We start from the raw sequence: 12,330 nt of genomic DNA, 5'->3' as shown, positions 1-12,330 counted from the left end.
AATTGCTGGAGCATACCGGCAGTGTGAAAGGGGCCTTAGCAGGACATTAGCTATTATTGTAAATGCATGACAGGTTAATAACAAATTGATTTTATTACCTCCAATACTACCTTTCACTCGTCTTTCTCTTTCATCAATGGTTTTACCAAGTAAAGGGTTTGCATTGCATAAAATGTTATTTGGTTTTTAATTACACATGCTCTAAAAATTCCTTGTGGCCTTTAAGATCTCTTGGCATTTAGTATACTTCTAGTGGCTAAAAACTTGTCCTTGTCATGGGATGGACACACAGTTACCTAGTTCTGAGCTGGGCATCTGTGTCAAGATCAAATGGCCAGGACATTGTAGGTCTTTTACTTTCTGTGAAAGAAAACATATTGTTGTCCAGGTGCTTTAGCATCAATGCTTCCTGGCAAGACGACAAAAAAAAAAAATATTTTTTTTACATATTTGCTGCAATTTACCAATAGGCTTGCAGGAATCCCAAAGAGAAAAAGTCTGATTAGACGTTAGCTCCATTTATTTGGAAAGCTCACTGTTACAAAGAGAAGCTTTATTTATATATAAAAAAATGGTGAAAGCAGGGGTGTTGCTAGCACCTCTGGAAACAGATGCAATGAAGTAAAATAGCGAAAAGGAAGCTTTGAGCTCCCTGCTCCACCATTTACTTAAACAGGCTGCTGGCACTTCAGGCCTATGAGCTGTCACTCAATATAAGTGCACTGTAATTTCTTATGTAGATTTCAGAGCCTATGTAGTACTGGTATCTACTGCTATGTTGTGTCTGTTTGGGGCGAATATTGGTTATATTGGTCGTTGCAGTAGATTCAGTATATGTGATGTGAAAGGATTATTTGTCCCTTTTATAGTGCTGTTAGTAAGTACAACACTGTATTATGCAGACATACTGTATGCTGTTGTATATATATATATATTAATATACTTAGTTGGACCCTCTTTTGCCTTTACAACTGCCTTTATTCTTCATGATTTACTGTTTACAAGGTGCTGGAAACATTCCCCAGAGATTTTGTTTCATATGGACATGATGGAATCACAGTTAGCGAAGATTTGTCTGCTGCACATACATGATGCTAATCTTTAGAATACAGTGAACTCATTGTCATTTAAAAAGAAAAAAATAAGTTTGGGATGATGTAAGCTTCGTAACATGCAGGAGTAGCCATCAGAAGATGAGTAAGACTGTGGTCGGAAAAGGGTGGAAGTGGTCCGCAACAATTCTCAGGTAGGCTGAATCGTTTAAGTGATGCTCAATTGGTACTAAGAGGCCAAAGTGTCCCAAGAAAATGTCCCCCACACAAGCAAGATTGTCAATTCTTTCAAGTTGTTTCTGACCTTCCATCTGAATGTTGCAGCCGACAAGGCAGCATTCTTCTAGTCCCCCATTGTCCAATTTTGTGAAGCACCTGTTGAGGTCTTCTGCTGCTGTAGCCCATCTGCTTCAATGTCTGACATGTTGTGCGTTTAGGGATAGTATTTTGCATACCTTGGTTGTAACAAGTGGTTATTTGAGTTTCTGTAGCCTTTTTGTCATCTCAAACCAATCTGCCCATTCTCTTCTAACCTCTGACATCATGAAAGCATTTTCGACCACCAACTGTAAAGGGTTTCCAATTCTGAAGCTTATTGTTGACCATATGTACTTGCCTAAGTTGGCACAGTGTGATTGGCTGACTACCTATTTGTGCTGACAAGATGTACTTATTAAAGTGGCCAGTTAGTGTATTTTTTTTTTTTATATTTTTGGGAGTAAGGATGGGGGGGGGGGGGGGGGTCATAACATATTTTTAGATCCTAGCAATGCCACGGGGTGAAAGTATGACAAAATAAAATAAAAAATGCCACCATTGCCATTGAGATTGCAGACCACTGCCTAAAAAAGGATACCAGCATTTAACCTGCACACCTACACACCTACTATAATTTTAAGCTGCAATATCAGACCCCCTTGTGAAGTCAGATGCTAAAGAGAAAACGAAAAACCTACCTTATGAATGGTCTGGAGATCGCCAATACAGTCCGGATGAACCAGGAAGGGTGGACAATGATTAAAGATTTCAAATTTTTTCTCAGTCTGCAGGAAAATAAGTACCAGAAAATTGCTCATATTACAGGGTCATTTTCATAATGGGCACATGACAGCTACTGTATAATGGAACCTTACTAAACCTCAGTGAGTCCTTGTTTGATTAGGGTTTCAGTATTGAACAAGGTAAAAATGCCTGTACTCAGAAAAAAGTAGATGCGATATATGGACAAACCCGAGGCTGAATTCACAGTAACATCAGTACTTCCAATACTCCCTGCCAAAGTGATCTCTAGAGATGAGCGAATCGAAGTTGACGAACCCGAATTCGTTACGAATTCCATGAAAAATTCGATTCGCAACGAATATGAATATCGCCGCGATTCTATCGCGCGAATTGCTTCATTAAACTCCATTTTTCAGCGTTCCAGGCTATTGGGGACCTAAGATGGCGGATCCACATGTGAGTACATGGGGCAGGGGATTATGGGAGGGCGGGAAACAGTGGCGGGAATGAAGGTAGGCGGGCTGACCCTGAATCACATGTGAGATGCAGCCTATCAGTGTTCACTGACCCCTGTGATGTCACAGCCCCTATATAATCGGCGGCCATCTTGCCTCTCTTCATTTCATCTATGCACTCAGATGGAGAGGACGGGACTGTGTGTGTGTGAATAGCTCATACCACAGCGTTACACTGCAACTGCTAGTCACATCAGCATTAGGGAAAGACAGGAGTGCAGAGTGCTGTGCTGTTATACTGAGAAGGATCATTGATAGCTAAACCTCCTATTCACGTTATTGAGCATTGCAGCAGAGAGGGGCAGATAGCTGTCAGCTGCCTCATACAGATCTCCAAGCTGCCTGAACTTTCTGAAGCATCTTATCTCATTGTTCAGCCCAATTGAGTTTATTTTTATTTGCTCCACAAAACTTCTGCTGCTAAGAATTGTGTGAGTGCAATTTAAGGTTTAATCCCTGGATTTTTTTTTTTGTGGTGCTGCACTGTTGGGTCCTGCTGCTGTTCAGAAATACGTGATTGTTCAGTGGACTGTAGTGCATTTGCACCATTTTGTACCTGTTAATCTGTCAAGGGGCCGGCTACATACTGTGCAAGTCCAAACAATACTATTCACCGGCTGTTTCTTTTTTTTTAATCAGTTTTTTCTGCGTATAGTTTTGCATATATAACTGCCCTCATCAGTGCATACCGCATAGGTACATGCAAGTATTGTACCATTTAGTACCTGTTAAGCTGTCAAGGTGCTCCATACCGTCAAAGTCCAAACAATAGTATCCACCGGCTGGTGTTTTACAAAAATATAGAGTTTTTTTCTGCTAATAGTTAGGCATATTACTGCCCTCATCAGCGCATACCGCATACGTACACCCAAGTATTGTACCATATGGTACCTGTTAAGCTGTCAAGGTGCTCCATACCGTCAAAGTCCAAACAATAGTATCCACCGGCTGGTGTTTTACAAAAATACAGAGTTTTTTCTGCTAATAGGCATATTACTGCCCTCATCAGTGCATACCACATACGTACACCCAAGTATTGTACCATTTAGTACCTGTTAAGCTGTCAAGGTGCTTCATACCGTCAAAGTCCAAACAATAGTATCCACCGGCTGGTGTATTACAAAAATACAGAGTTTTTTCTGCTAATAGTTAGGCATATTACTGCTCTCATCAGTGCATACTGCATAGGTACATCCAAGTATTGTACCATTTAGTACCTGTTAAGCTGTCAAGGTGCTCCAAACCGTCAAAGTCCAAACCATAGTATCCACCGGCTGGTGTTTTACAAAAATACAGAGTTTTTTCTGCTAATAGGCCCTCATCAGTGCATACCGCATACGTACATCCAAGTATTGTACCATTTAGTACCCGTTAAGCTGTCAAGGTGCTCCATACCGTCAAAGTCCAAACAATAGTATCCACCGGCTGGTGTTTTACAAAAATCCAGAGTTTTTTCTGCTAATAGGCATATTACTGCCCTCATCAGTGCATACCGCATATGTACACCCAAGTATTGTACCATATAGTACCTGTTAAGCTGTCAAGGTTGTTATGATTCGGCTAGCTGGATGTGGATCCACTGTGTCAGCGAGGGATTGGCGTGGACTGGTTTTCACCAGAGCCCGCCGCAAAGCGGGATGGTCTTGCTGCGGCGGTAGCAACCAGGTCGTATCCACCGGCAATGGCTCAACCTCGCTGACTGCTGAGAAGGCGTGGGACAGAAGGACTAGACAGAGGCAAGGTCAGACGTAGCCGAAGGTCGGGGCAGGCGGCAAGGTTCGTAGTCAATGAGGATAGCAGAAGATCTGGAACACAGGCTTTGGACAACACTAACGCTTTCTCTGTCACAAGGCAACAAGATCCGGCAAGGAAGGAAAGGGGAAGTGAGGTTATATACACAGGGAGCAGGTGGAAGCTAATTAGACTGATTGGGCCAGGCACCAATCACTGGTGCACTGGCCCTTTAAATCTTAGAGAGCTGGCGCGCGCGCCCTAGAGAGCGGAGCCGCGCGCGCCAGAAGATGACAGCCGGGGACCGGGACGGGTAAGTGGCTTGGGATGCGATTCGAGAGCGGGCGCGTCCCGCTATGCGAATCGCATCCCCATCGTGAATGTTAGTGCAGCGCTCCCGGTCTGCGGGTCTGACCGGGGCGCTGCAGAAAGGAGAATGCCGCGAGCGCTCCAGGGAGGAGCAGGGACCCGGAGCGCTCGGCGTAACAGTACCCCCCCCCCCTTAGGTCTCCCCCTCTCTTTGTCTCCTTGTCCCTTTAACTGAGAAGAGAACATAGGGGGCGTCTCTTGAGTTTCCTTCGGGAACAAAAAACAGTCCTGGGTAGCTACATCAGCGGCCGGTAATCCGGAAGAAGTGGGAATGGGGAGGGTGAAGCTTGTCACGGGGCAGAGTGTCACCAGGACGGGGGCTATGAGGAGGCACTGCAAAGTCCTGATAGGCCCTGGGGAGACCAGGCACAGGAGGAGACACTGAGGCCCGACAGACGGGACTGGGAGCAGACGTGAGGCATTTCTTGCGGCAAGCAGGACCCCAGTTCTTAATCTCCCCGGTGGTCCAGTCAAGGGTGGGAGAATGATGCTGGAGCCATGGCAGACCGAGGAGGACTTCAGAGGTGCAGTTGGGCAGGACGAAAAAATTCAATTTTCTCGTGATGCAGTCCAATGCTCATAAGCAAGGGCTCTGTGCAGTAACGCACAGTGCAGTCCAACTTAACTCCGTTGACCGAAAGAAACGAAGAGCGGCTTGACGAGACGGGTCACCGGGATGCAGAAGCTATTCACCAAAGAGGCCAGAATAAAATTTCCAGAAGAACCAGAGTCCAAGAAGGCCACGGCTGAGAAGGAGGAGTTGGCAGAAGGAGAAATCCTCACGGGCACAGTGAGACATGGAGAAGCAGACTTCGTACCAAGAGACGCCACACCCACGTGAGCTGGGTGCGTGTGTGCGTTTCCCAGATGTGGAGGACGAATAGTGCAATCCACCAAGAAATGTTCGGTACTAGCGCAGTACAGACATAAATTTTTATCTCTGCGGCGAGTCCTCTCTTCATGGGTCAGGCGAGACCGATCCACTTGCATAGCCTCCTCGGCGGGAGGCACAGGGGTAGATTGCAAAGGATACTGTGAGAGAGGTGCCCAAAGATCAAGGTCTTTTTCCTGGCGGAGCTCCTGGTGTCTTTCAGAAAAACGCATGTCAATGCGGGTGGCCAAATGGATAAGTTCTTGCAGGTTGGCAGGAATCTCTCGTGCGGCCAGCACATCCTTGATGTTACTGGATAGGCCTTTTTTAAAGGTCGCGCAGAGAGCCTCGTTATTCCAAGATAATTCGGAGGCGAGAGTACGAAATTGGATGGCGTACTCGCCTACTGAAGAATTACCCTGGACCAGGTTCAGCAGGGCAGTCTCGGCAGAAGAAGCTCGGGCTGGTTCCTCGACGAAACTACGGACTTCAGCGAAGAAGGACTGGACTGTGGCTGTGGCAGTATGATTGCGGTCCCAGAGCGGTGTGGCCCAAGACAAGGCCTCTCCAGACAGAAGGCTCACTACGAACGCCACCTTAGACCGTTCTGTAGGAAACTGGTCCGACAACATCTCCATATGTAGGGAACATTGAGACAAGAAGCCACGGCAGAGTCTAGAGTCCCCATCAAATTTGTCCGGCAGGGACAAGCGGAGGCTAGGAGCGGCCACTCGCGGAGGAGGAGGTGCAGGAGCTGGCGGAGGAGATGGTTGCTGCTGTAGCAGTGGCAGAAGTTGCTGTAACGTGGCAGTCAACTGCGACAGCTGCTGTCCTTGTTGGGCAATTTGCTGCGATTGCTGGGTGACCACCGTGGATAGGTCAGCGAGACTTGGCAGCGGCACCTCAGCGGGATCCATGGCCGGATCTACTGTTATGATTCGGCTAGCTGGATGTGGATCCACTGTGTCAGCGAGGGATTGGCGTGGACCGTGTCGGTGGACCGGTTCTAGGGTTGCTACTGGTTTTCACCAGAGCCCGCCGCAAAGCGGGATGGTCTTGCTGCGGCGATAGCAAACAGGTCGTATCCACCGGCAACGGCTCAACCTCGCTGACTGCTGAGAAGGCGTGGGACAGAAGGACTAGACACAGGCAAGGTCAGACGTTGCAGAAGGTCGGGGCAGGCGGCAAGGTTCGTAGTCAATGAGGATAGCAGAAGATCTGGAACACAGGCTTTGGACAACACTAACGCTTTCTCTGGCACAAGGCAACAAGATCCGGCAAGGAAAGAAAGGGGAAGTGAGGTTATTTACAAAGGGAGCAGGTGGAAGCTAATTAGACTGATTGGGCCAGGCACCAATCACTGGCGCACTGGCCCTTTAAATCTTAGAGAGCTGGCGCGCGCACGCCCTAGAGAGTGGAGCCGCGCGCGCCAGAACATGACAGCCGGAGACCGGGACGGGTAAGTGGCTTGGGATGCGATTCGCGAGCGGGCGCGTCCCGCTATGCGAATCGCATCCCCATCGCGAATGTCAGTGCAGCGCTCCCGGTCAGCGGGTCTGACCGGGGCGCTGCAGAGGGGAGAACGCCACGAGCGCTCCGGGGAGGAGCAGGGACCCGGAGCGCTCGGCGTAGCAAAAGGTGCTCCATACCGAGTTCTTTCTGCTAATAGTTAGGCATATTACTGCCCTCATCAGTGCATACCGCATAGGTACATCCAAGTATTGTACCATCTAGTAGCTGTCAAGGTGCTCCAAACCGTCAAAGTCCAAACAATAGTATCCACCGGCTGGTGTTTTACAAAAATACAGAGTTTTTTTCTGCTAATAGTAAGGCATATTACTTCCCTCATTAGTGCATACCGCATACGTACATCCAAGTATTGTACCATTTAGTAGCAGTCAAGGTGCTCCAAACCGTCAAAGTCCAAACAATAGTATCCACCGGCTGGTGTTTTACAAAAATACAGAGTTTTTTTCTGCTAATAGTAAGGCATATTACTTCCCTCATTAGTGCATACCGCATACGTACATCCAAGTATTGTACCATTTAGTAGCAGTCAAGGTGCTCCATACTGTCAAAGTCCAAACAATAGTATCCACCGGCTGGTGTTTTACAAAAATACTGAGTTTTTTCTGCTAATAGTTAGGCATATTACTGCCCTCATCAGTGCATACCGCATAGGTACATCCAAGTATTGTACCATCTAGTACCTGTTAATCTGTCAAGAGCCTACATATTGTTCAAAGACAGCCGTAAGTAATCACCTGCTGCTGTTATAGACAAATACTATTTAAAGAGAAGTGTAGCGTATTGTAATACCCTCATAAACGCACTAAGTATGTCAGGCAGAGAAGTACCAGGACGTGCACAGAGGAGTGGCAGAGGCCTAAATACTTCAGGCAGAGTTGGCAGCAGACTTGGGGCGAGTGGCAGCAGGAGTCGCAGCGAGAGGCCTGAGCTCCCGTTATCAGCCAGCGGTCGTGTCTCCACCAGCAACCCATCTGCCGTCGTCGATTGGTTAACACACTCATCCACATCATCACAAGTGACATCTGACACCCCAGTCAACAGTCGGTGGGTTCCTCAGACACAACCCTCAGTTGGCATGGCCCGGGAGCAGTCCGTGTCCTCCCATTGCCTTTGTCCTATGCTGTTCCCTCTCCTAAAGAAGTATCTTATGCTGTGGGTTCAGCTCCACTATTTACTGAGGACTATCCAATAGAGGACAGTCAGCAGCTACTGGACAGCCAAGAAGGGGAGGAGACATGCGCCGCTTGCTCCGCTAGGCGGCCAAGTAGTGATGCGGAGAGTGACGTGGGAGGCGGTGTTGCAAGTATTCAGGGTCCTGAAGCAGACACTGTTGGAGAACCTGAGGAGGACATCAGTGACGTGCACACAACTGTTGATGATGATGAAGCCGATCGCAATTGGGAGCAGGGTGCAGAAGGGTCTTCATCATCATCAGGAGAAGAGAGTTTCAGGTTGCCCTTGAAAAAGCAAGGTGGTAGCACGGTTGGCAGTCAGCATGGTGGCAGTAGTGGAAATTCAGGAGCCAAACGTGCCCGGGGGAGACCACCTGCTTTGCGGCAGCCTACCTTTCTGGGAGGTAGTGGAACAGGGGTTCCTGGAGACGACGCCAGTAGCAGTCAATTAGTGCGGACTGCGGGTGAGAAAATCAGCTACTCAGTGGTGTGGAAGTTTTTCATAAGGCATCCGGAGGAGGTTCACGTAGCCACATGCAAGATCTGTCGGCAGAAGGTGAAGCGTGGCCAGGGTCCCAATGTTGGCACCACGGCCCTGCGTCAACACATGCTTCGCCACCATAAAGCGGCCTGGGAGAACCGTGGCTCCGATCTAGTGGTCCAGCCTGCTGCATCACCCAGTGGCCATCCGCTCCCTCCTTCATCCAGCCAAGGCCCCACCACCTCAGCCGAAGGGAGCTGTGTGTCAAACCCTCCTTCTGTCGCTCCTGCTTCTCCCGCTTTTAGTCAGCCATTCCGCCAACCATCCATTGGCGAAGCCATGTCCAAGAGACAACAGTATTCGCCCACTCATCCAACGGCGCAGAAGTTGAATGTGCTCCTGTCCAAGTTGCTGGTGTTGCAGTCCCTCCCTTTTCAAGTGGTGGACTCTGCACCTTTCAGAGAATTGAGGGCTTGTGCCGAGCCGAGGTGGAGAGTCCCAAGCTGTCATTTCTTTGCGAAGAAGGCAGTACCAGCCCTGCATAATTTTGTACAAGAGAAGGTGGGCCAGTCCTTGAGCCTGTCGGTGTGTTCAAAAGTGCACGGCAGCACCGACGTGTGGAGCTGTAACTACGGGCAGGGACAATACTTGTCTTTTACGGCTCACTGGGTAAATGTGGTTCCTGCACTGCCACAACAGCAACTTGGACAGGTCACACCGCTTCCTCCTCCACGCTCTCGCTCCTAGGCAGTTGGTCCTGTTACAGTGTGCGACGCCACCTCCTCATGCTCCACCGTGTCCTCGGCCTCCACTGCACGTCCAAATCTCGGTGGCCATTCATCGTACCATGTGTGTGGGGCACGGCGGTGTCAAGCTGTTCTTCGCATGGTTTGCCTTGGCGAACACAGTCACACAGGGGAGGAACTGCTAAAGTTCATTCGTAAAGAAATCCGAGTATGGCTTACTCCACGAAATCTGGAAATGGCAACCATGGTGACAGACAACGGGAAGAAGCACTTCCTCAAGTCTTCACCCCATTTGCAAAACATCCTGAAAATGGCAAGGAAACTGTGCATGCACTTCAGCCACTCGTACACCGCCAAGCACACCTTCCTTGAGCTGCAGCGTCAGAACGGTATCCCACAACATAGTCTTATTTGTGACGTTGCCACATCCACCCTCCATATGTTGGACAGACTATACGAACAAAGAAAAGCCATCACCGATTTCTTGATGATACAAGCAGATAGGAGTCTTTCAGGAACTACTTGCCTCACTGATGCTTCTGGCCTTGGGCCTTTAATTTTTGGATGTTTAGCAGTAGCTAAATATATGCTTAATGCAAATGTCAACATTGATCTTTAAATGTAAGGGGCTATGAAACCCTCTTGGTTACTGCGAATGCCTGTTCCATACTCATTCTGTGTCTTTCAGGAACTACTTGCCTCCCTGCCCTCAGGCCTTGGGCCTTCAATTTTTGGATGTTTAGCAGTAGCTAAATACATGCTTAATGCAAATTTCAACATTGACTTTTAAATGTAAGGGGTTGGTTATGAAACCCTCTTGGGTACTGCGAATGCCTGCTCCTGACTCATTCTGTGTCTTTCAGGAAATAATTGCCTCCCTGATGCCTCAGGCCTTGGGCCTTACATTTTTGGAAGTTTAGCAGTAGCTAATACATGCTTAATGCTAATTTCAACAATGATCTTTAAATTCTCGGCGCTCTGCTAGGGCCTTCTCCTACCCCGCCGGGGCCTATCAGAGAACCTCACTAAACCATCCAATCGGTAGAAGAGACATGCGGTGTGTACAAAGGACAGGGACTTAATCAACCCGAGTTTTTGACCGGCGCTTAGTTGTGATTCTTCTTTCCTGGCAAATAATTGCAATCCCTGATCCCTATCGCGAAGGGGGTTCAGCGGGTTACCCGCACCTGTCGGTGAAATATAGACACACGCTGGTCCGTTCAGTGTAGCGCGCGTGAAGCCCCGGACATCTGAGGGCATAACACACCTGTTATTGCTCGATCTCGCGATCGAGGCTGCTATGCAGGCTGGAGCAGCAGAGCACCGATAACACTGATCATTGCTATGCTATGGCATTGCATTGAACAGTACAGTGGTCCCTAAACATACGATGTTAATACGTTACAAATGAACCATTGTTTGTTTAAACCATTGTATGTTGAGGGATCCGTGCAATGGAAAGAATAGGAAGTTATACTCACATGATGCAGGGGATCCCAAAGAGGACGCTCCGGAGCCCCGAGGACAGGTAAGAGACCATCACCGGAGCACAAGGGGCACCGTAAACAGCTATACGGCGGCAGCTGAAGCAGTCTGTGCTGCCAGATAGCCGTTTATGCGATGGCCCCAACATACAAAAGCATGGTATGTTGATGTTGCCTCCAAATGCGATGGCCACTGGATAACTCTTATACCAGTATCCCTCTTTTCAGATCCCTTAACACCAGATCCACGTCCGCTTATGGGACAGTGCGGAAGAATCAAAAAGGCCTCTCGACCTATCCCCTCCAAACACCTATCCCCAGGGGTAAGACCAGGGCCCCAAGGGGAGTGGCTGCGATGTCACAACCCCCGCAGCCCGCACCCAGGGATCGGAACAAAATGTTGGAACGTGGAACTGCTGGGGCATTGAAGTACCCCTTTAAGTACGCAGCATAGTTCCCCCACACTAGGTATGCAGCATAGTTCCCCCACACTAGGTAGGCAGCATAGTTCCCCCACATTAGGTAGGCAGCATAGTTCCACCACATTACATTGGTAGCATAGTTCCCCCCATATTAGGTTGGCAGCATAGTTCCCCCACATTAGGTAGGCAGCATAGTTCCCCCACATTAGGTTGGCAACATAGTTCCCCCATATTAGGTTGGCAGCATAGTTCCCCCACATTAGGTTGGCAGTATAGTTCCACCACATTAGGTTGGCAGCATAGTTCCCCCACATTAGGTAGGCAGTATAGTTCCCCCACATTAGGTTGGCAGTATAGTTCCCCCACATTAGGTTGGCAGTATAGTTCCTCCACATTACGTTGGCAGTATAGTTCCCCCACAGTAGGTAGGCAGTGGCCCCCACAGACATACAGTGTATTGCTTGAGGCTGTATGTCTGTGTACTGCCCCACTTCAGTGCTCCAACCACCGCTCCTCCGGTCAGGGGTCATAATCTACTGCTATGGCCTATAGGCCATAGCAGTAGGTTCGGGGACTGGAGGAGCGGTGGTTGGAGCACCGAAGATGACGTGCCACTAGTAACTAACCATGCGTGCGTCCTTGCTTATCCGTTCAGCTCTGCTTCTATGGGCACATGCACAGGACGTCAGTGATGTCTCTGCGTGCACCACATCCCAGCAACCCCTGCGTTTTTAAAGTTAACATGGGGCCGCAGAAAGGGAACAGGGACATCCTTGTGTCCCAAAAAGATCTTTCGGGACACAGGGATGTCCCGAATGTGACAGGGGAAATTAATCCCCCCCATTGGATCCGCCACTGCCACGACACCAGTCATCAAGCTTGATTGTATTGTGGACTACAATCAGTATATGGGGGGAGTTGATCTCTCTGGAAAAAAAAAAGTTGTGGTCTTCAT

At 48.7% G+C, this 12,330-nt stretch overlaps 1 protein-coding gene across 10 annotated transcripts in view; it reads right to left on the bottom strand.

The window, feature by feature from the left end:
- The window catches only part of ATCAY (ATCAY kinesin light chain interacting caytaxin), a 113,082-nt gene that overhangs the window by 29,777 nt on the left and 70,975 nt on the right, over positions 1–12,330 (bottom strand). For all 10 annotated transcript variants that reach the window (XM_056573731.1, XM_056573721.1, XM_056573746.1 and 7 more), the window contains exon 8: positions 2,009–2,095. In XM_056573731.1, coding sequence (XP_056429706.1) covers positions 2,009–2,095 — 87 coding nt within the window. The remainder of the gene's footprint in view (positions 1–2,008; positions 2,096–12,330) is intronic.

This window comes from Hyla sarda, chromosome 1 (genome assembly GCF_029499605.1).
Source record: "Hyla sarda isolate aHylSar1 chromosome 1, aHylSar1.hap1, whole genome shotgun sequence".
Taxonomy (NCBI): Eukaryota; Metazoa; Chordata; class Amphibia; order Anura; family Hylidae; genus Hyla; species Hyla sarda.
This window is presented reverse-complemented; position numbering and strand designations above follow the sequence as displayed.